The sequence below is a fragment of the Bombyx mori genome, chromosome 11, assembly GCF_030269925.1.
Source record: "Bombyx mori chromosome 11, ASM3026992v2".
NCBI lineage: Eukaryota > Metazoa > Arthropoda > Insecta > Lepidoptera > Bombycidae > Bombyx > Bombyx mori.
Window position 1 is genome coordinate 18,336,824 of NC_085117.1, and position 25,320 is coordinate 18,362,143.

The 25,320-nt window shown below is 36.2% G+C and overlaps 2 protein-coding genes across 5 annotated transcripts in view; one reads left to right on the top strand and one right to left on the bottom strand.

Annotated features, from left to right (window-relative positions):
• Positions 1-25,320, top strand: part of LOC101737321 (pre-mRNA-splicing factor ATP-dependent RNA helicase PRP16) — a 111,469-nt gene that overhangs the window by 17,043 nt on the left and 69,106 nt on the right. The gene's annotated exons all lie outside the window — the stretch shown is intronic.
• LOC119629177 (uncharacterized) lies at positions 1,247-8,238 on the bottom strand. 3 transcript variants are annotated; one of them, XM_038014209.2, is made up of 4 exons: positions 7,665-8,238; positions 7,073-7,248; positions 6,166-6,273; positions 1,247-2,600 (listed from the first exon to the last, which is right to left on the bottom strand). In XM_038014209.2, exons 1-4 carry the CDS (start codon positions 7,999-8,001, stop codon positions 2,505-2,507), a joined length of 717 nt encoding a protein of 238 aa, XP_037870137.1. In that variant the 5' UTR covers positions 8,002-8,238; the 3' UTR covers positions 1,247-2,504. The 3 variants fall into 3 exon arrangements, with proteins under 3 accessions (XP_037870137.1, XP_062527254.1, XP_037870140.1); XM_062671270.1 differs by having other exon boundaries at positions 2,500-5,631; positions 7,665-8,227; XM_038014212.2 differs by having other exon boundaries at positions 2,500-6,366; positions 7,665-8,227.

Genomic DNA, 25,320 nt, shown 5'->3' on the forward strand with positions numbered 1-25,320 from the left:
CCACTCGACCGTGGAGATAGGGAAAGAACAAAGCGAGTTAAGTCGTTTCTCTGATACACAGCATTGCCTATTACAAGAGAAATTTGAGGATGAAAAATGAAGAAAACCACAATATTATACACCGCAAAAGAAGTTTCACTTCTTTCACGTGCACCAACTTGCACGAGCACTTTTTTTTGCTTTATGAAGTTCTTCCAACCACGAACATAAGGAAATCGAAGCTCACAGACTCCACTGCCGCTACCCCCAATGAGACATGCGTTCTCGTTAGTATGGTATACATATCGACGCTTGAAAGGCAAACGTGACTAAGCGACAATAACTGCTATGTATATAAATGATAAGCAATACCATATTCGATGCGCAAAAAAAAATTATTTCTAGGTCTAATAAAATAATTTCAATCCTACAGCTAGATTCGTTAAAATAGAATTTTTTTCAGGTATTTCAACTTTAAATTAGTCTACTGTAAAGTTCACGCATTGTCGCTTAGTCACGTTTGCCTTTCAAGCGTCGATATGGTATATGAGCTAAATATGGTCTGAAATAAATGATTATTATTATTATAACAACTGTTCCGTCCTTCAATACGCAACTCACAACAGCCTCGCGGTAGAAATAGGGGGAGGGGGGGTGACGTACAATATGTACGCCCAACGAATAATTATTTATATTGAAAAAAATTGAGTGTGTAATTTCTAATACACACAACCGATCATCGGGTATCTTCGTATATTGTAAATGAAACAAACACAAGGGCACAATTTTCTCTACGCCTACCGTTGAAATGATCGGAGTTGATTCAGCTAAACTGAACCAAGGCCAAACAACATTTGTGGGCCCCGAATAATAATATTATTAAGATTGCTGTCAAACGCAAAGTAGCCTTTAACCGAAATTAATTCAAATCTCATTAACTGAAAATCGTGTTAGGAGTTGACGTATGCAGTTTCAGTTTTAGGTTTAAAAATTGAACCACATCCCTAAAAGATTAATGCAGTGATGTGCTCGCCTCTTTAATACATAATAAGGCACAAGGGTCACCACAGCCAGACAGATGGTCTCCACCGAGGATTCCTAAGCAAAGGAACCCAACTCAACATCAAAATCAAAGTAATAAAACAAGTGAAAGAAACATTGGTTTGTTTTTCAATTTTCATATTCATCGTACGATGATAAACGTCTTGATATTCAACCAATTTCACCCAGGACTATAAAATCGAATTATCGATTTAAAAAAAAAAAATTCTTTTAATCATTTATTCGTTTAAAAAAATTCTTCATTATACATAAATAGAACATTCAAAACTTACACTAGTACATTCACAACAGTCAGCATGGTCACGATCAACGTAAACATCTAATTATGTAAAATAATCATGTAAAAATCCAACCGAAGTCTTATCAGTGACTTAGGCGGCAAAAATTATGAATATTAAACGTCCTTGAGCAGTAAATTCTGTTTAAGTCGAAGTTTTAAGAAAATCATAATACAGTCTTGTAATAGATATTATTGTAGTAATTTTCAGGACTAGGTCGTCACTCTCAGACCTTAAATATTGTCATTATAAACTTACAGTCAAACATAAGAGCAGTAGGCATAACTTTAAAAGAAAAGAAAAAAAAACAGTACCATGTCAAATTCGAAATGACAATTCAAACACGGATTCTAAATTAAAATTTATGTCACCAAAATGAATCGTTCTGAATTCAAATTGGATGAACTTTAAAAACGAAAAAGGTCGGATTAAAAAAAGTAGAATTGTCGATTAAATGTCAGTCAAAATAAATTTCAATGGTAAGTACATAGTTTGTGATGTTAGTCGAACTGAATTTAAAATACTGCATCGACTAACAAAATGAAATTGATGACGATCATTTTTCGTTGTCCAAATTTATGGTCCAATAACGAATTTAAACATTTAAATTTCTTACAACATTTCTTTTTATCTGGAGAATGCTTTCTATAATTTCCTGGTGCCTAATTAAATCTTATGTTGTGTTAGCTAACTACAATTCGCTTAAGATAAACAACGATGTTAACCCAGTAATATCAAGAGTTAGTTATAACTATGACATAAACTATGACATAAATAATAAAATAATAGTTTCGAGCCGATTGGCGTCTTTTTTTGTTTCTTACTTAGGAATGTTTCTTTCTTTTTTAATTTTCTTTCTTAATTTTTTCTTTACATACTGTTATACTAGCGAAATTAATATAAAAAATCGTTTTAATTAAAATACTTTTGAATACTACAGTAAAAACTGTTCTCGAATATAGGCTGGGAAATTTTGGAAAAAAAAAAACGAATACTGGCAGAACAGAGAAATACTCCAAAGAAAATAGTATTAACCAAGTTGAAATTCAAAAAACGAGGAACTATACAGAGCTCCTTAGTACGACCACGAATAATCTGTCATACGTAATCGATTTCTGATGTTGGCCATCTGAAGCAAGCGTAGCATGAATATTTGCCAGCGGTGTTGCCGCTGGAATGCTTTTCTCAAACTGACTTTGCCTTGTCCCTTTTGTTGTGTTGGCTGACGAGCATCACGCCCATGTTCATCCCAACGTTGCCCCATTTAAGAGACTCGCTAATCTGTAACAACGAAATCTTTCATTAGTACTAAAAAAATGTTTGATAAACTGGATTCTTTAAGATTATTTTCTTATGAAGTCGTCTGGCCTAAAGGATAAGACGTCCGATGCATTCGTATTGAGCGATGCACCGATTGCTCGAATCTCAGGCGGGTACCAATTTTTCTAATGAAATACGTACTCCACAAATGTTTACGATTGACTTCGACGGTGAAGGAATAACATCGTGTAATAAAAATCAAACCCGCAAAATTATAATTAGCGTAATTACTGGTGGTAGGACCTCTCGTGAGTCCGCACGGGTAGGTACCGCCGCCCTGCCTATTTCTGCCGTGAAGCAGTAATGCGTTTCGGTTTGAAGGGTGGGGCAGCCATTGTTAAGTTTATTTCGAAGGCGTAGCTATCGTCTACTTCAATTCAAAGCGAACGAAAACGCAAAAACTACATACATATCACGTGAAACCTTAAACATTAACACAAAAGTCATTAGTGAGACCATACAAATTGTTATTGTACAGTTGTTTACCAAAAATCTAAACTCATTAAAATATCTCAACGAATTCTTAATTAGTTACAAATGATCGTCTGCCACCAATGAAATCATATCTTTGTTTACATAGACTGACAAGTAAACTACCCACCTTATAAGAGTCCTGCCGTCATTAACCAATAATAACAGTGAAATTTTAAACTGTAAATACCATTGAACTTTGAAAAGGAATTTGTGAATATCTGATCTTAAAACTACGTCATAATCCGATATCTTATAGATTGGAAAAAATTGTCGTCGGGAAAAATAATAACTTTGATAATGCGATATTTATCACTACATTTGGTTGCTAAGAAAGATATATTATGTAGGTAGATTAAAATTTACGCGTCCATAATATGAGCTTTCATTTGCGATTATATTACATTGTTTCTTTTCTAATGATTATGCCTTTAATAATCAAAATACCATAAAGTTACTTATTCGCCTTTTTGTTTTGATTTTAATTTTTTTTTTTTATTGCTTTGATGGATTGACGAGCTCACAGCCCACCTGATGTTAAGTGTTTACTGGAGCCCATAGACATCTACAACGTAAACGCGCCACCCATCTTGAGATATAAGTTCTAAGGTCTCAAGTATAGTATAGTTAAAGTGTATGTATTAAAGAGTGATTGATTCCTTATTTGTGTCCAACATTGAATATTGTAGTGAATTTCTGAAGTAATTCACAAAATAACAATTAAACAACGTAAATACAATGATGATGATTCATGTTACTGCTTACGTACATCTTTTGTTCCGAATCTAAAACTTATGAATTGCAGAATCAGATAATAAATGTTTATTTTTAAACAGTATACATTTTGATGTTGTCGCTTCCTTGAATCTAGCGAAGTTGCATACTTTTAAACATACATAAACGTATGTATAAATAAATATATATATATACATACATATAGGTATATTATTTGCGGATGATCCGCCTAACAATGATACCAAAAGAACAGAAAGAATTTAATTCCGAAAAAGATATTACATCGTTCACTACGCTTATTTTTCATTGAACTAAACGGAATCAATTTTATGTTTTTTGGTGTGTGCTGTGTGGGTTCTTGTATGCGTTAGGGGGGCGCTGCGATCGGTTTGATCTTTCGCAGATGAAAATCTGCCTGGCTTAGTAACATATAAAATGTAAGAAATATAAAAGATTAAGCTTACAACCTGACAACAGTGACTAAAGAAAAACAATTGAATGTTAGAACAGTTGCGCAGGTCGGTAAATGATTACGTATCCAGTAAGTACGCTATTGTTATAGTTACATGGCATCGTTTTTAATAGAATAACATTTTTAAAATAATGTAACATTAAAGTTTTAAAGAATTATTTTATATCTTACTTTGATCGTCTGTTATTTGTCACAGAGTTGGCAGTCCGTTCTTTTAATACCTTTTATTTCTTTAATGATTTCAATTTTGTTAATAATTTGATTTATTATCAATATTCGTGGAGCGGTTTATAAAAAGAAATTGATAAATCAGATATAACCAAACACTAAGCCCTGCATTGTTTTATGCTGTTTAGACATTATGTACTAAAAAAAATTACGCATATTTTCTTTAAACATTCCTAAACTGGTTTATCCTTTAAAATTTGCATTCATTTTGATTTACTAGTAAACATTTTTTTGCTAGATGTCTGAAAACGGCAAAAAAACTGCATTATTTTATTTATGATGACGGCATTTACATTGTTGATATCAGTATTGAGTGAGCACCGGTAACCACTTACTCCAGGAGGGCCATGAGATATCAATCAAAGCAATAAAAAAACACTTGAAGTCTAATACTCGGTAGTATAGTATGGTATTTAAAATCTGCCCCACTTTCAAACCAAAACACATTATTGCATATACCTGTACAACAAAAAGCAATTAATTTTAATTATAGAATGATATTACTAATATTAGATAATGTTTGGCGTTCAATTATGACATCGTCTTACGCAATAACCGTTTAATAATTAAAATAAAAACTAAAACGAATTAAAAAAGTGGACCATTTTCAAATTATTGTTATTATCGTTACGAAGTGATTGATCAAGAATTTAATAGATTCGTTCCTATACGTAAGTCGAGGTGAATGTACTTTTAGCTTGAAGAATCGTGTTTGTGGTCGGATCGAAGTATTTCTTACCGTAAAATATACGTTCTCGACCACTTTAATTATTAGTTTATATACATGGAACACATAAAATGATACCAAAATTCGTCGCACATGAATAATACACAACGTAGAGTTATATTTTAAACACAAACACAAACTACACAACATTAGTGAACAAATAGACTTTCTAATGATGGATTAGAAAAAAATAAACATTTAAAAAGAGTGGGCACATTGAATTAGCACTTTCTAACACCCGTTGTTTAATAACGAAACTCTCACCGGTATCTTGTTGTCAGCTGTAAGGGTCCAAAGCGCCTCAAGAGTTACCATCAAAAGATGATAATCATAGGTGTTTTCGACGTCGTTAAGCTGATCTGTAAACAAAATTGTTCCTTTGTGCGATCTTTTTTTTTTACTTCTGTCCCAAGACCCCATGCAAGGCTGCGTGAACGATCGCCGGCCGTCCGGTACTCCCCTTAATTTCAATGGCCCTTACTTGGAGTTCACAACGAAGCAAACTTAAACAGGATAGGCGTGAACATACAGAAAGCTGGATGATTTGCGATGATCCATTTCGTCTCGCAATAAGTTTTACTCACGGAACAAATGAAAAGCTGTATTTCGTGTTTCGCGAAATTTAATTATCCGATCAAAGGAATGGACAGTTTTACAGTTCTTCCGTCAGTTGACTCGCAACGGCATGCATTCTCCTTAATATGAATTAAAAGAAATTGATAATTTATAAATACAGTAACGTGCAGATAATAAAAGCCGATGATGTGCAAGAACGTGTTCTTTGTGTATTACAAATGGCGCTGGTTCTCTATTTCCGCTAGTAGGTATGAACAGCTGGACTATGAAGAATTCTAGAACATCATCGAATGTTGCGTTATGTGGGTTTAAATTACCTGTCTCATGCGAGCTTCTTGCGGCGTCTCACCGTAACGGCACCAATGGACGAAATGCAGGGTATTATGCCAGTTTCTCTCGAATCTGGACTTAGTTGCCATATCCAACTGCAATCAGTAGAAGCTTCGCCTTAGTAGCCGTCCGAACGTTCAATTGTGCCCACAGTATGCATAAAACGAAAGCGACGATGCTTTCGTCATCTGAAATAAGATGGTTTCCAATGCTGACGAAGGCCTACGTTTTCGAAAAGAGAACTTGAAAGTTCCAGAAAATGTGCTGATAGACTTAAGGGCTCGGACTTGCGTGAAATTAAACAAAAACGCTGATAAGAAATTTATCGGATAGAATTCTCTAGAAAATATGGAAAAGGCATTGAAGCGTTAATATTTCATCGAACCCTTTTTTGTGTGAAGGAGGCAAACTAGATTTGCATTTAAAATGGAGTACGTTTACAGATAAAAAAATCTTCGCCGAACCAATTGCGAGTCACGTCTTCACGATCGAATTATCAACAATGTTTACTTCACAGTTTATGTATGTTTCATAAACATTAAGGCGTTTTTATAGTATCAACCGGTAGCGTTATTATAACACAACATTATGAAATCATTTAAAATTTTAACACGTGAATCTAAAGGTTGTGTTATGTCATTTCCTTCGAAACCAGTTTCCAATTAATGAGTTCCTTCTGAGGTTGCTTTGAAGATGTTTTAGCGTTTCAACATTGTTACAAACTTAAAGGCCACGTATGGACTTGGCATAGATTATCTTATCGTAAAAATTGACGCGACTCGTAAAATTAGGGGATTTTTTTAAGAATGTATTGACAAAGTGTTGATTTTTTTTTTGCATTGGTACGTATGCTAGTGTGGACTCATAGAGAACGATTTGGTTATAATTAATCACCTTAGATCTGATATCTTTTTCGCTGTTCGGTGTCTCCTGTTTGTCGTCCACGTTGTTGATGCGTATAACAGAGTCTTGCTTCCAGAATGCGCTTAACGTTGTTTTTATCACACGTTTTCTCACACCTTTCTGTTGAACCGTGTACACGTCTATCTGTTCGGGGTTCTTTGTTTTTTCTGTTGGAAAATTAGATAGCATTTGATTAAGGAACTAAATTAATTTTACAATCATTAACCGCGTTCAAATCAGTGCAAGGCACTATCCATTCATCGATATATCTTAAATAGACCGGACATATATTAACATTACATTTTAAATTCATCACACGCCGATATTAATGTAAACATTCAAGCGTAGGCGTAAACGTTTCTACATGAATTATTTACAAATGCTATTGTGTATGCGACCGGCGACGCGACGTGCGGCCATGACTGCACCATGCCAACTTTATTTAGTAAATCTTAGTCTCGCCTCGAGACTCGTATTGTACACACGTATGCATTGGCTATAACGCCCTCATTTCAATGTTTCGCAATTCGTAAATCAGTCAAAAGCGGTTCAATACTAATCTATGATCGAAAACTGTACACACCTTTACCCTTCTTCCACATGGCGACGGCGTACATATGGTAGTCTGGTGAGAGAGTCGAATCTGGCGGCAAAGGGTCTTGAGCTCGCACTTCGAGGATGAATCCTGATTCCAGAACAGCGCATAATATGTTCTGTTCATCGTGCTTAAACCACTTGGTCTCGCGGAGTTTGTGGATGGCCACCGAAGAACCAAAACGTGTCTTCTTGGGGGCGAAAAGTGCTTGAGCCTGGCTCCCGAATCTGGACAGTAGGCCCTTCACCGTCGGCTGCGGCGCTAGGGTCTTTTCGGGCGGCTTGATCTGCTGGAAACTCCGGCAAGTTACGAACCTCGCTTCCATTGAACCCACTCCTGTGACGAATTCAAAAACAATTCTCGAATTCGATAGTTTAGAAATTGTTCTTAATCTTCGCGACTCGTTCGCGGCAAATGTACTCTCACTTCTACAAATCACGTACAACAAGCAGCACTTTCACAATATTTGTGGCGCGTGGTATCGAGCGTATCGCAGTACTCGGTTACATGGAAGCTCACTAACGAAAAACGCGGCGCGCGTGTCGGCCCGCGCTTTATACTAGAGAGGGGGTGAACGCGGGATGAGGAGGTAAAGACGGTCCACACTAGTGCTGGGAACGTAACGTTCAACTCTGTTATTTCGCTTATCGTCCATGTACTATTGAAATTCGACAAATATTTTAATTCATGTTAACAAAATTTTGAGAATTAAAGTAGGTGAAAACAATAGTGTTACTGTACGTACGCAAAGATTTACCAGATGTACTACATAATTATGCCGATTTAACGTACAAAGAACAACCAAACCCGTGCATTTCCAAGAACATTTTTCAAAATTTAAAATATTTTTTGTAATTGAATATTAATATTAAATTCTTCCTTTATACTTAATGTTATTCGTTGACCTACATTAAGTACACGACTACATAAAAATGTGTCATCTATACGTTCCTACCCTATTTTACTGGTGCTAGGACTTCTTTCTTGTGAGTCCGCATGGGTAGGTACCACCGCCCTACCTATTTCTGCCGTGAAGCAGTAATGCGCTTCGGTTTGAAGGGTGGGGCAGCCGTTGTAACTATACCTAGACCTTAGAACTTATATCTCAAGGTGGGTGGCGCATTTACGTTGTAGAGGTTTATGGGCTCCAGTAACCACTTAACACCAGGCGGACTGTGGGCTCGTCCACAAATATAAGCAATAAAAAAAAAATTGAATTGATTATTCGCTTGGGGTCTCCACTTTTGTCCCATTAGTTAGACCGTTGTCGCTTTTTGCAGAATTAAGCAACGAAATTAATTATTAAATGTGATCCACATCACTACGATGCACCGAGGTTGACCTCACTCGGTGCTGAGCGCCACACCCCCCGCAGCACCCCTCCCCTCGAGTCCCCTCTCCCGCCATCGCCACTCGCGGTATGAAGGCGCCAGCCGGCAGCCAACCTGCGAAACAACATTTTTTGTACCGTTTTTATTGCGATACCGTAATAACAATTGATTATACATTGTTGTTTACATGTCGGAGAAACTTTTTCGTTCATTTTCGGTACTTGTAACGTTTCTGTTTCAAAAATGTCAAACTCATCCGTGTAAACTGTGGACACAACATTAAAATATAAAATAGCTAATATTATTATTAATCTGATATCACAAGTGGATTGTGTAGAAATATCGGAAAGTCATTAAAAACAAAAATCGTGATAGGAACCCTTTATAATTATGTTTACAATTAAATAACCTACATTAAGTAATTGAAAGCATACAAAAGAAAATAATCTTTCTTGCTTTCCCAAAACCTCAAATTCCAATAAAAACGTTATGTAGGTATTTTAATTTATTTAAATTACGCACGATTAACATCTTCCAAATGTAAAGATGCTCTTATTATAATCGTATCAGGGTTAACGTTTGTAAATTTGGCAGTAGGTACTGAAAATGTCTCTAATGGCGTCACCGACTTGCTATGGGTCGCGTCTTAGTAGTCAATGCGTTTCGGTTCGAAGGGTGGGGTAGCCGTTGTAACTATACTGGGATCTTAGAACTTATATCTCGAGGTGGGTGGCGCATTTACGTTGTAGATGTCTATGGGCTCCAGTAATCACTTAACACCAGATGGGCTGTGAGCTCGTTCATCCATCCAAGCAATAAAAAAAAAAAAGTTTCGACAGCTTGGGGTATTTCATGAATTTTACTACGCTTACTGACCAGCTTGATTTTAACCGCCAAGCAGATACGAGAAATTTCGATTTCATATATAGTCTTAATATCGACGACAAAAAAAAATATAACAATCACAACGAGGCGTGGCTGTTACATTAAAATAGTACAGAATAATAAGTTCGTGAATGCCATGGAAAACGTGTTTCGAATACCAGTTTTGTAATTGTCGATTCGGTTTTCAAAACTCGAATCTATCGAGCCGGCTAAGACTGACGCGGTGATTCATGCGATATTCTGTTTGCTCCGTGCAAGTTACGTACTAAGCCCATAGATTTTAATGACTCTCTCTGAAATTTAATCATGGTTTTAAATTATTATTATTATTTATTTTTTTCTTAGATGGTTGGACGAGCTCACAGCCCACCTGATGTTAAGTGGTTACTGGAGCCCATAGACATCTACAACGTAAATGCGCCACCCACCTTGAGATATAAGTTGTAAGGTCTCAGTATAGTTACAACGGCTGCCCCGCCCTTCAAACCGAAACGCATTACTGCTTCACGGCAGAAATAGGCAGGGCGGTGGTACCTACTCGCGCGGACTCACAACAGGTCCTACCACCAGTAAAAATTATTATTATTAATTACCAGTATTAATTGTGTTTACGTTATTTGCTTGGTTAAATTTCATTGATAATTATATTTGACGTGATTACCAGTGGTAGGGCGTCTTGTGAGCCCGCACGAGTAGGTATCACCACCTTGCCTAATTTCTGCCTCAAGCAGTACTCATATCTCGATGTGGATGGCGGCGTTTACGTTGCTGATGTCTATGGGCTCCAGTAACAATTAACACTAGGTTGACCGTGAGCTTTGCCACTAATCTAAGTAATGAAAAAATCCAATTTGCCAGTTTAATTTGCGCTCGTGTCGTTCGTGACATAATTGCGTCGCGCGTGCTTCTCATGCGAGATGCCACAAGCTCGCTGCCGAACCATCGATTGAAGTATGTTATCAATGTTTTATGTCATGTCATGCCGGCTTTACACGCTCGTTTCGTTGTCGCGTGTGGCTCTCGTCCGCTCTCGTCGCGTAGTCTCGACACGAGTCCATACCGTGTAGACGCTCGCTGAACTTTTTTATTTATTTTATTGCTTATTTGGGTGGACGAGCTGGTATTAAGTGGTTACCGGAGGCCGTAGACATCTACGACGTAAATGTCGCCACATATCTTGAGATATTTGAAGTCGTCGTGGCCTAAAGGATAAGACGTCCGGTGCATTCGTATCTAGCGATGCACCGGTGTTCGAATCCCGCTGGCGGGTACCAATTTTTCTAATAAATACGTACTCCACTAATGTTCACGATTGACTACCACGGTGAAGGAATAACATCGTGTAATAAAAATCAAACCCGCAAAATTATAATTTGCGTAATTACTGGTGGTAGGACCTCTTGTGAGTGCGCGCGGGTAGATGCCACCACCCTGTCTATTTCTGCCGTGAAGCAGTAATGAATATCGGTTTGAAGAGTGGGGCAGCCGTTGTAACTACACTGAAACCTATGCTACATTATTTAGAAGCGTATAATTATATGAATATTCTAATAATATGAATGTATTTGAATAAATAAACATTGATTTTGGTTTTAATACATACTTACTTCTAAACTTAAATTATCCGGACTTTCTAAAATCGAATTAAAATAATTTACTGATACGGTTCTCAGCCGCTTTCTAATATTATATTATAAAAGATTGGTGGTAATCATAGTATAAAATAACAATCTATATACAGTCAAACCTGGATAAGCGAGAGTTCAAGGGAGCACAATCTCATTCTCGCGTATAGAGGTTTCTCACTAACCCGAGTTTCTCGCTAATCGACCCTCTGAATTTCGTTTCGCGATTTTCCGGATTCAAACGCATTCACTATTTTAGTTCAAATCAGTAAGTATTTTAAGTAAATCACATAATGACAGTACTTTAATTTTCCGTTTTGACATGATGCAGAACAGAACATTCCTTCACAATTGGTTTTCGATAAACTATCCGACAAACAGGAAAGTACACAGGCACACGTGTCCATTCGAAAAGATTGCGATAAAATTATTTATATTAGATATTTAGTTCCACGAAATAGAACAGGTTCAATATTGAGGAAAAAACAATACAAGAGTCATAAAATAGCAGATCTTACATTTTTAATTTGTTTTGTCATTTGTTTCTCCTAAATACTATAAATAAATACAGCTCGACTGTCGCTTATAGAGGTATAGATAAGTAGCAGTCTCACTTACGGAGGTCCATGAGGGAAAAACGGCTGTCTCTTACAAAAGTTTCCGTTTCTCGCTAATAGAGGTTTTAGGAGCTTAAAATGACGGGTCCTGGCTATTACTCTCATTCTTTTCATTTTCTCACTTATCCAGTTCTCACTTACCCAGGTTTGACTGTATATAAAAATGAATTGCTGTTCGTTAGTCTCGCTAAAACTCGAGAACGGCTGGACTGATTCGGCTAATTTTGGTCTTGAATTATTTGTGGAACTCCAGAGAAGGTTTAAAAGGTAAATAAAGATAATAATATGAAAATGTTCGGAATTAAATAAAAATGTCAATTTTGTTTTTCCTTTGATGTGTCCCCCGTCGGATGGATTCCTTTTGTTTGTTTTAAGTTTATTTTATACAAAAGTTTAGATCTTTTATTTATCGATTGAGGCACGACGAAGTCTGCCGGGTCAGCTAGTAATAAAATAAAAAATAAGATATAAGGCATCAATACTTCAAAACAATTAAAGATTTTAAATAACGATAGCTTCGATTCATCAATATACGTATAAAAATGTGCACGACGGAGATTTTTAGACCTTCTGTTCTACAATCTTTAACATTTCTGAACTCTCAAGAGTTTATCGTCATTACGAATTGATCGACTGTAAATAGTTTACTTAAATAATAATAACTAAGCTAACTTATTTACATTCGATATTTCAACATCTAGGAAAGATTAACGTGTACAAATTTGGAGTTGGCAATCCGTGTTTTGGTCAAAATGCGTTATTGCTTTTTTTTCTACCTATGCTGATAGCCTTGAGAGGCTATATCAGCGTTACCGGACGAGTAGGTGAGCTCACGAGGCTCAAACCTTGCGAAGTTGCTAACACTAGCCATTAGCTACCCCACCGAATCGGAAACGCGACCCACTGAGAAGATCCGGTGAAAAACTCAGTGAATTCGTTGTTTTTTTTTTTTTTTTTTTCCTACCTAAGCTGATAGCCCTAGGGGCTATGTCAGCGTAACCCTAACTTTAGTAGGTGAGCTCACGGGGCTCAAACCTGATGACGTTGCTAACACGAACCCTAGCAAGAGCCGTGCTTCGCAGAATCTACCACCGGATCGGAAACGCGACCCACTGAGAAGATCCGTTGAGAAACTCAGTGAGTTCGTTGTTGCCAATACATCATGGCCGCATCAGATTACGTGCGTGTAAAAACAGCAAAGAAACTGGGAAGTTACTCATATGCATTTCACTGTACTATGTTTATCTCAACTTATCAGTCTGAATGAGTTTTATCTACTGTACCAAAGTCGTACATAGTTCTGAGACATGCGTTATCTTGTTGGTGTACTAATAATTATTTTACCAAATTTAATTGTAAATGAATATGTAACTTTTGACCTTGATCCCCGTTCCTTTGTTGGATCTGAGGTCTTTAGAGACGCTTTAAACTTTGTAACACAAAGTATCTCATTGTTTACTGTATTCAATTCTAAGGCCACATTTGAATGATTTGTTACTTCGGAAATGCTTTCGGTAATTATGTTACTTAAGAATCCAAAGATGACTGTGCAATACAGAAATACACGAAAAGTAACCATGTCATATTAAAATTTATTACACATATTTAAGGTGCAAAGTACAATGGCATTAGGTATCTTCCAAGATTTGAAAAAAAATAATAGTCCGGCTGTGTCCGCCCCATTGTCGAAATCTATCAGAACAGAATGAATATTTTGTCATATACGATATTTTTGTGATGTCTATACGTTTCTGGGACCACTTAATATCAGATGGCCCGTGAGATCGTTCACCTGTCTACACTATAAAAAGATAAATACAACGCAGTATCATTCTATAATTATCTTTTAATGTTTATTTATACCAGTCACTGTATTCGTTACTGCGTAATAATGTCTTTGTTAGTCAGATCTTATGTAAAACCATAATATAATAATGGAAATGAGTCTTAAAACTACTTAGATAAAGGACTATTTAGATCATCTATCGATCTACATATTATTATGATATCTTTTAAGAGAGTTTGTGACCTGGTAACTAAGACCTTTAGGTCAAGTCTTATGTTAATTTTTAATCTTATTTTTATGAAAAATGATAACATGAAATGAAATTAAATTAAGATGATTAATTTGAGACATTAATTAACTGAGATGAAATAAAACCAAATGAGATGAGAAGTTATAGGATGAAATAAAATCTTAAAGAAAATCTCTCCCATTTCAGAATTAAATGAAGTTGACAACTGTTATGATAAATTATAATAAATATTGGAAGTTAATGTAAGTGATTTCAGAAAATACCATATGCTTTATTAGGGTTTGTCGATACTTCAGTACTTTATTTTCATGTAACCATATTGGCGATTTAAAAAAATAATACTGTCAATGCGCTTACAGTAAAAGGCAAGAAAAAACAAAAGTTCAATCCTATAAAAGTGATGATAAATCTTATACCTTTAAACGAGCAATTCTTGTATATTAATATATATATAATCTGAATCTCGGAAACGGCTCCAACGATTTTCATAAATTTTAGTATACAGGGGATATCGGGGACGATAAATCGATCTAGCTACGATATATTTTCAGAAAATGTTGTTTTATTCGTGTTTTCAATAACCAACTCTTCCCGACATCTATCGGCGAATAATAATACTATTTTTTTTAATTGAGGGCAACTAACCGCTTTAAAGATACAACAAGATGGCGTTATCAAGAAGAAACGAGCAAAGCTCGGTCATCATCTAGTTATTAATAAAGTATCGTAAGTAAAGTAGTACCTATTACATTACAAGTAAAGTAAAGGTACATAGACGCTACGTACCTACCTACGCGTTGTTTGTGAAGCGAGTCGTGTATCAATGTTTATCAGAAGATTTCTCTCTGATCAGTGACGTAACTGAATACTTGAGTGCTTCTAGACCAATACGCGCTGAGTGACGATCTAACAACCCGCTACGGCACTTGATACGAATGTCGCTATATAGAAATTGAGTTCATAATTCTAGGGTCGGCAGACTAAAGCACATAAGTCAAAATTTTCAATTTATTTTTTATTACATCATCGGTTTACATTTTGCTCAACGCACAATCTGACTAAAGCACATAAATCAAACTCAAGTATTTCATGGCGTATTCAAGCGGCGTTCTGTATCAACCTTATCAAATCCTAATATAATCAAACGAACTAAAAAACATAACTGGACTTATGTTCTAAGGAACACCATAAGTACAAAGTTATTAACGTAAGAAGTCTGACTTATGTTATAAAGAACATCAAAATGTAACATTTCTTTAGAGAAAGTGGTTACTTAAAAATATTTATAACGTAAACAATACTTCGGTAAGTGGTTTTAATTTACTAATGTTGTCGATTGTGCACAGTTTGTTGGTTAGTTGTGTTAGTTAGTTGTGTGTGAGTGCTTAAGTATTTTAATTATTTAAGATGAATATTCAAAGAGGTAAGAAATTAGTTGAAATGGCGTTATCCACTCATCTGGAAAGCAATGAAGGCATATTTTCACATATCTTCAAAATTATGATTTGCAAATTACGTAATTATATCAATATTATATCATTATAAATAGATAATTGTCTTGTCCTTTTTTAGAAAATGTAAATCAACAGTCGATTTTGAACACAGAGAACCTAGTAGTAGACGATCCTATACCGTCAACATCATCAGGTCAAGTCAGTAGTTTAACATACTATTCTGTACTTGACTTCTCTAGTGATGATTTTGTACGAGATCCATGTTATGAATTACCGAGACTTCCAATCACATCAAGTTCAAGTACTTGTGATGAAATTTCAATGAATCCTAATGTGTCTCCAAAAAAGAGTATGCGTACTATAAAAAGAGAAAAAATAAAACGTAACTTAGGACAGGCATACAAAACTTTAAAAGGAAAATGTATATCATATCGCACTATGAAAAAAAAATATTTGAGAAAAATCAAAAAAAAAAGCCTGCTGAGTTTGTTTCGCCGGTTCTTCTCAAGACTGTGGCTTTTTTTGGAACCGGTGGTAGAGATAACATTTGTTATTTATATTTTGACATTCAACAAGTGTGTTACACTGACATCTAAGTTGAAATAAATGATTTTGAATTTGAAAGAGTTACCTGTTTGCAGAATGAAATGTAAAGAACGTATACCATTAGCTGATAGGCATGCCATATTTACAGAATATTGGCAAATGGGGTCATATGTAAAAAGATCTGCATACTTGGCGTCTTTAATGGAAATTCAAGATAAATCTAAGCAAAGAATACGAGCTATTGAACCTGAAAAGCAAAAGCTTAGAATGAAGACATAAAAATACTTTTTTACTGTGCATGGTAAACGTGAACCTGTCTGCCGAGGATGTTTAATGAAACCGTTAGATGAAAGTGACAATTTTATAAAGACAGTTGCTATGAAAAGGAGATCATCCATAGGGGGTTCTCAAACTGATGATATAATATCTATACAGCCATTACCCATATCCATCGAGAAAAAAAATGATTTAATTTCGCTGCTACCTTTAATACTAGATATTTTCCATGAATTTTACATAAGTCTTCCCACGTTGGAAACTCTACGAAATACTGATCCAGATATTTTAGAACTCGATGAAGAAGAAGAATTTTAATTAAACATTGAGTTGTTATTTATATTTATGACTTAAATTATTATAATATATATCTTAATTGTTGATCTTTTTCACTTAACTCATACTATTATTGTGTTCCTTATAACTTAAGTCATCTAATTATTAAATAATCACATTTACATTAAAATATTAAATGTTAATAATAAGTTAGTGTTATAGACTTATATAATTCAAATAAACATTATTAAGTTTGTTAATGTATAAGATTCTAAATAGTTTTTTTTAATTCCTGTAAAGTAGAGTTTTTTGACTTATGTGCTTTAGTCTGCTGACCCTAGAATTATTCTCAAAGGGTAAGAATGTTTTTCAGCAAAAATATACGAATCTATAGAATTAATTGGAAAAAAATAACGACATTTAAATTTCAATAGATTATTTATTCATTTATTTATGTACACACAAAAAGGAAGACATAATACAGAGTAATAGGAAATTTATGTACTTATTTCTTCAAGAAATCTCTTCCAGCAGACCTGCGAGAGGATTATGAGAATAATAATTAAAAGTGATGAGTGTGTGTAGAACAGCTAAAATAACAAATACAACATGAAAATTATAGTAATGCACATACACATAGCAAATATTGTTAAACTTGAATACAAAATATTATAAGTAACACAGTATATACGAAGAGTATAGAACAATGATCATTCGGTTGGTCGGCAAAATAGGATTGGGGCTTTTTGGGATAGGTACAACGTAGATTTGTAGATTATTGTAAAAGCCGCATTTTTTTTTTTGTTATTGCTTAGATGGGTGGACAAGCTCACAGCCCACCTGGTGTTAAGTGGTTACTGGAGCCCATAGACATCCACAACGTAAATGCGCCACCCACCTTGAGATATAAGTTCTAAGGTCTCAAGTATAGTTACAACGGCTGCCCCACCCTTCAAACCGAAACGCATTACTGCTTCACGGCAGAAATAAGCAGGGCGGTGGTACCTACCCGCGTGGACTCACAAGAGGTCCTACCACTAGTAATAAAATGAATAAATTTATGTCGTTTTATCCGATAAATAATTATATTAATACAATACCAGTAAAATAATGACCTTGCGTTAAAAAGATAATTAATTAATACTAGTCTTGGTGCTATGATCGAAATTCAACCTGATCACTAATGCGTCAAGATTTAAATTCATTTCTCTATGATTTTTTTCTTTTGCTTTGTTATTGACTGTTATCTCGTAAAGATGAGGAAAATAACATTCCCAAAAGGTATGTTGATGACAAACAACAACAAATAAAGGAAACAGTGGCACTAAACTCGTTTTCCTTAGCCTATTTATATTATATTTGACTACATAAGTTTGCATTTCGAATCCAGCAACTCTTATAACACACCCAAATAAAAATAACGAAAAATAGGGCACCCAAATAAATTATAGGATTTAAGTTACCTTCTTCAAAAGTTGCATACATAATTGGGGAAGCTGTTTTTTTTTCCCTACCTATGCTGATAGACTTTAAAGACCTTGAGAGACTATTTCAGCTTCTCTTTGACGTGTAGGTGAGCTCACGGGGCTCAAACCGGGATTGTTGCTAACACTGGCCCTAGCAAGAGCAGTGCTTCGCAGAATCTACCACCGGATCGGAAACGCGACCCACTGAGAAGATCCGGCGAGAAATTCAGTGGGCTGTGTCTATGGGTTAATTTACTCGTCGAGACCTTCGTCGCAAGCGACGGTGATTGCAGGGAAGCCGTTATTAAATATTTCTTCCATACATAGAATTATTGTTCCGTGAATCACGGATGACTCATCTAGTCTCGGCCTTAACAGACATACCTTACCGGCTTCACAATGACATGACTGTGCTTGAATTAATCCGTCTAGATTCTAGAACTTTCGATTAAGATAATTGAAGTGTAAGTTAATTCATTATGTTATTAGACGTTATTTAAGTAAGTTGACGTGTGTTTGTGGGGTGTTTATTTTGAAATTATAAAATTATGTTCTATTTACGAGTATGTAAATAGAAAAAAAAAACGTTAAATTTACTTTTTACTGCCTTGATGATTGTGTTGCAAGAACTTTGACATATGAAATATTAATTAAATTAAGACTTAAGACTTAACTCCGCACTACACCAGGCAACAGACCGGAACCGATGGAGGCTGACAGTAGACAAGCTAAAACGGAGTCACGATCCTCAGCAATGAGGGAGCGATGGAGAAGAAGAAGACTTAACTCTTTTTAAATTCAAAAAAATATCATATCAAATACAGTCTCCTGGAACCTCGTAAATCAGAGAGACAGTCCAGTTAAAAGTGAGAACCGTATGTCCGAATGCTGTTGCTCGGAACTTTAATATATGAAAACTTATCATGATTATGTCGATAGCGCGAGTTAGGTTTTTGTCAAAAATCTTCTATTAGATGATGGCTTCATTAATAATTCATAACTCAGCTTTAATATGTACTATATTATACCGTTTCACGCCAAAAATTTTTGTATTATGTTCTAGCGTTAAATTTACTAATTTACAATATCCATTTGACCGATTTACTGTTTTCATGGCACCGGCCGACTTCATTACTAATAATATAAATTTGAAGGAATCTTCATTGAAAGTCGATTAAAGATAAACATCAGCCGGATTTCCAATAAAGAATAATTTTAATGGACATAATGTGACGGATTTTGCAAGTCATTCCAAATCGAACACCTAATATTGCAAATAAACTGGTATTTTATTTGTAATGACGTCAATGGTCATTGTTAAAGTTAATTATTGAAGTTTTTTGCTTATCGATGAAGGACGAAATAAAATTTCACTTGCAGATTAGGGGCCAGAGGCTCTTTTTGATAGGAGTCATGAAGCTCCTGTCAAAAGACAAGCATATTCCTCAGGTCATCTCTAGGTACTACTCTGCTGTAGCGAATATTACTGTGGCCAATTTCTAAATTATGAGTAACGGTAGATGTTTGCAGGGGTATTACCCATTCGAGATTATAATATGTACATGTCGGAAAAACCACAATTATTAACACCATCGTCAGACATCATAGGGCCCAATAGGGTTGATCGAGCCAAGAGAAATATTGAATCCACCGGCTGGTTGGTAAGTGTGATAGCGTCTACACGCCTCCATCGGCTAGGCTCTGTCATAGCACGAAGTTAGCCGAGTTCCGACGATCCCGCAATCGTGCTGCCATCTCTCGGGAATCGTGCTGCGTTTCGTTTAGCTACCGAACTTATGACTGTCTCCAACAGACATATATCCGCACTATCTCAATTAAGTTGGCTTTAATGTTGGCGGGTCGCCGCCCGAGAGCCTGACTTTTGCGAGTGCGCCATCAAACAGGAACAGGCTGTGAGGTGTGAAATAAAATGCTCCTCTCTTCACAACTCCGATGCCGCCGAACCGAGCGTTGCGATAGAAATCTCGCGAAAGTCCCTTCGTATCTCTGTTTGGGAACCGGCGAGTAAAACCCAAGAAGATGTAGAGGCTGCTCTGCGCGCGTCTTGTGAAAGGGTAACTAAGTGACTTAAGGCAGCTTTGCGTCCAATGCTAGTTTCCACCCATTAGAGTAGGGGGTTGGTAAGAGAAGTAGGGAGTGGTAAGGGGTGGCGGCCTTCAGATTGACTGCCGACTAAGAATCCACGACGACGTGTTATCAAAGATCGCGCCTCCGATGTGCCGTATAGGATAGGTTAGAGACATGCGCCCCGCAGAAAAACCTGCCTTTGTTGAATTCCTTTTCATCCATAATCCGAACGTGGGTTGCTGAGAAACGGGATTTGAACGGGAATAAACTCCGACAAGTCCTGGTTACGAACACACTCAAAACATAGGCAGAAGGGTAAAGATTTTTTTAATTAAAATAAAAACGAATTTATTACCACTGGCATTACCGGCAATGCGATGGATTTGATGAATAAACAAAATAAAATACATGGAACGATGACTAAGATTATGTAATAGTATGGTTGAAGGTCTCCCGTTCTTAATGCTGTGGACGCATGTAGTGTTTTTCGGCCTTGCATTTTTTTCCTATAGACGTGTGCCATGTAAATTGTAAGCACTGCATAGTTAAATTAAAATACAAATTACTTATGTTACTCGTTTATTTAATGATTCCAGAAAATTAAAGTACAAAAATGAAGAATTAAGCGAAATTCTGTCGTGTATAGCCTAATTACTGACTAACCTAATTACCATTTAATCCATATCACTATTTTGTATAATTTTCTTACACAGTGCCAAATGCTAACCTTTAGATAGGCAAAAATCACCCTTACGCATTCTGCTAGTTCATGAACTTTACCCACTTATTTTTTTTATTTACTCAAGAACTTACTATATTATTAAGTAGTAAACAAAACGAAAAATAAATTCGTATAGAATTCCCGACCGAGGTCGTCCACTAAACTTCCGGCGTTGCCTCTCGGAAGGGTCTGACAACCAGTTTAAATACTATACTTTTTTTTTTAATATTATAAAGCTGAAGAGTTTGTTTGTTTGAACGCGCTAATCTCAGGAACTACTAGTCTGATTTGAAAAATTCTTTCAGTGTTAAATAACCCATTTATTGAGGCTATATAACATCACTTTCACTTTTCACTTTCTACGTAAATGAAGTGGGGGGTAAAATTTAGCGTTATGCCAAAGTAACTATTCCACGCGGACGGAGTCGCGGGCAAAAGCTAGTTATTAATAAAAACGATCACGCTGGTTTATATTTTTGAAATGAATTAAATATTATATTTTGTACAGATTTTTATCAGCGTAGTTGAGCACTCATGGACATTTATGAAGAGGTGAATAAAACAGATTGGTACCACAACGTGAATGTTGGCGCCCAACTTATGACACGAGATTAAAGTCGAATTTGCATTGCGTTGCGTTTTATTCGGCTTTACTATCCTGTCGTGAACCAACGATGTGCGTCAGCAAGAACGTGATAATAATCTTAATACCACTGTACAGTGTACAGAACATTTCGTCTACATATGTCAAGGGCTGTATTCGAGTTGTGATATTTTTCGACTCCACCAATAAGGCCCTTGTCAGTATTTTTATATCTGCTTTAAAACACAGGATTAGCATTTAGATTCGCATTTGCTCTATTGTAACGAAGTTCCTTATGGGACGGTGCGGAGGGGTACCCTAACCGGGAAAAAACGTCCGTAACGTAAGATTTTTATTAGTACAAGTTTAGTAGTCACACAGTGACTTAACTTTGTAATAACGTACAAAAATAACATATTTTTTATCATTCATTGACCACGATCTCAGAGCGTTCGTTTGCGCAATACACTCTTATGCAAACAACCGTGAATGAAGTGTACCACAATAAGTTCGCACGTTACCGAATGATCGTGGGTTTTTGCGAAACCTCCAGTTTTATTTTCTTTATACCTCGAATAGAACTTAAGATTAATATTTTTATAATAAGGAACTTCGTTCCTATCCGGTGTCCCACGACACCACACATCTTTTTTGGTAACTAGAATTCTTGTCCGTAAACGAATTCAGTCATGTGTATGTATTAAGAAATACGTGATCGGTCCCATTTAACAGATGGCGATTTGGTGTTAAATCGATTCACGTACACGATTGTGTAAAGTTCATTCGTACATGTTAATTGTTAACGTATCGCGCGAACGTGTTGCGAACTGGAAATTTAACTTTTGCAACGTTGTCTTTACGGACATCTATGTCAACATTGCCAATAAGTGTATCACACTCTTCCAATGTATAGTATGCTCTTCAGAATCTTTCTACCTCGCTCTCTCTCTCTTTTAATTATTGTTTTTCTAAGCATTACTGGTGGTAGGACCTCTTGTGAGTCCGCGCGGGTAGGTACCACCGCCCTGCCTATTTCTGCCGTGAAGCAGTAATGCGTTTCGGTTTGAAGAGTAGGGCAGCCGTTGTAACTATACTGAGATCTTAGAACCTTTATCTCAGGTTGGGTGGCGCGTTTACGTTTTAGATGTCTATGGGCTCCAGTAACCACTTAACACCAGGTAGGCTGCGAGCTCGTCCACCCGCCTAAGCAATAAACAAATAAAACACATCTTCGGCTTGCATAGGATCTTAAAACATTTCGTTGTCAGAATTTTATAAAACTACGCGATTTGGATAAAAGATAACGTGAAAAGCAAAATTCATCAATTTTTTTTATTACTGATTCATCACTAGAATCCAGTGAGATTACCACAATATGCTAAGGTTCTTTAGTTCCAAATTTGGTTTGTTGGCAAAAAAAATAAGGGCTATTTATACACAAAGCAAGAATCGTACTAACGTGAATCTATTTCGAATATTAAAAATTAAATTTAAATTAACATTATATATAAAAAAATAACAAGAAAGACAACAACACTTTTAGCAGAAAAATCATTTTTAAGTCCATTTATGGCGCACAAACAAGTTGAGCGGAAATTTTAAGATCAGATAAACCGAATTCATATTAAATGCAGCGTTTGACGTACAAAAAATGTGTATGACGTTTTTAAAACAAAAACATCTTGATAAAGTACTGATTTCGCGACAAGATATTGATTGGAAACACTGAAACATGCCTTTCTTATCCACGATTCTCTATCATATGAAAATGCCATATTAGTCATATAAAGCGTGTAAAAAAAAGCCTGAAAGATTCAAAGAAAACAATGGTTTGTTTGTAAAGCAGTATTTTTATTAATGCTTTAGATTACTTAAGGTCTAGTGGTCATGACTTTCAATAAGTTTAGATGCGAGCTACAAATTTTTATTGTGAATAGGCTTTATAGCATGCTATAAACAAAATCTCTATTATAGTACTGACTTACGATAACTACATATAATACTAAATAAATATGTGACTGCAAACGAACATTACATTTGTAATCCCATAGACAATACATTTATTGCATACTCATAAAAATATTATTTTACGAGATTTCATAAATTATAAATAAAACTAAGAAGTACACTGTATGAATATGAATATATGTATGAATAACCAAGTAGCATATAGCCTTTGAGCTAACGACCTTGATTTAGTTCATGAATCTCTCGACCTTCATCTCCTAATGCCAATGGTCAAATCAAGTACATTATGTACACTGGCTAAAATAATACTTTTAAGCCACCCAGACGTGGGGTGGCGTGCTTGGCACGCTCACCCGCAATAGGAAGCCGGGTGATGGTAGACCGCGTTCCCCCGACCGCTCTGGGGGAAGGTGTAACGCGGCGCCATCAAAGCGGGCTCTCGGCCCGCTGAACGAGGGAACCGGTGGTCGTGTCGCTGGCGGCCACCGGTCCGGCGTCCGTGGGACGGTGGGATGGATGTAATGTGCTCTGCGTCAACCCTGTCCCGCCGTTTCAATAGCCCCGACTGGGCTCCGGCCCGGTCCGAGGTAGGGCGCCGGTTGTGAGCGGCAGGAGTTTTTAGTGGGTTCAACTCCCACATACCCCACCTGCCGCGCGGGTGGGGATCCGGCGATTTTCTCCTGTGGAAAAAAGAAAAAAAAAAACCCTAAACGAATCCACGAAATTGAGAAGACTACGAATGAATTATCCCACTGTGTTCGTGTGACAGGTGAGAGTGTAGGAGACTCATTTATTTATTTAGTCTTAACCATCATGGAATATATCCATATCCAGAGCATAGGCTAGCAAGCCATTAAGTAGCGAGACAGCACGATGTGTCGGAGAGTTAGCGGCGTGCTGCGTACGCGCGTGCGTGGAACTAAGAAGCTGCCGTTGGCGACGCACCCCTCCACACATACATCCGCGCATGTAGCCATCAGGCGTATATAGCGACACTGATTTCAGTGCAGTGAAGTTATCAATTTTGTTATGCAATAACTGATAATAATGCACCATAAGAATCGTCTTCCGTCTCAGCTCAAGAGTATTTAACCCGAGCATAGCAGTCACATAAAGTGATGGATACAAAAACGGATAGTATCCATACATTTTCTTGAATAGGAACCAGTGCCTGGGATGGAGTGGGTGATTTCAGCAGAAGTATCGACTGCTTGGTATTAGTCTTAGACTAGTGCGGTAAAACAATAAGGATACCATTATAGGCGGATAGATGCTGCTGATCATTATTATATACAATCCTTCGGACTAAGATCTTTGCAGTTAAATTTGGGGGTAAAATGAAATTAAGTAGTTTGAAAACTAAAACTGTACCTAAAAATATTACAATAGAACACAAGCGAAAATGAATCAACGGAAAATTTCTACAAAACAAAGGTTTCTGATATAGAACTTGCAGAAAATATCCTTACTACTTCAAACAGTATGAAGGAGATACCTTATTATATGCCTCGACTGTAACAATTCAAGAGTTTCACCATCAATCAAATGAGATAACGTCAGATAAAACTGTCGCAAATTCGATAAATTTGGGTTCTCTTCTTATTACGATATCGACAAGTTATATTCTGCATATTAATCGAATTTCCAGTACCTGTCGCCCATCTACGTAGTAACAACAACTAATAAAGCAGGAATATTAGAAACAATAGAATTTGTATTATGTAAATTTATACCGCATAGTACTTCCACCACGATAAATAATGAAATGCTTT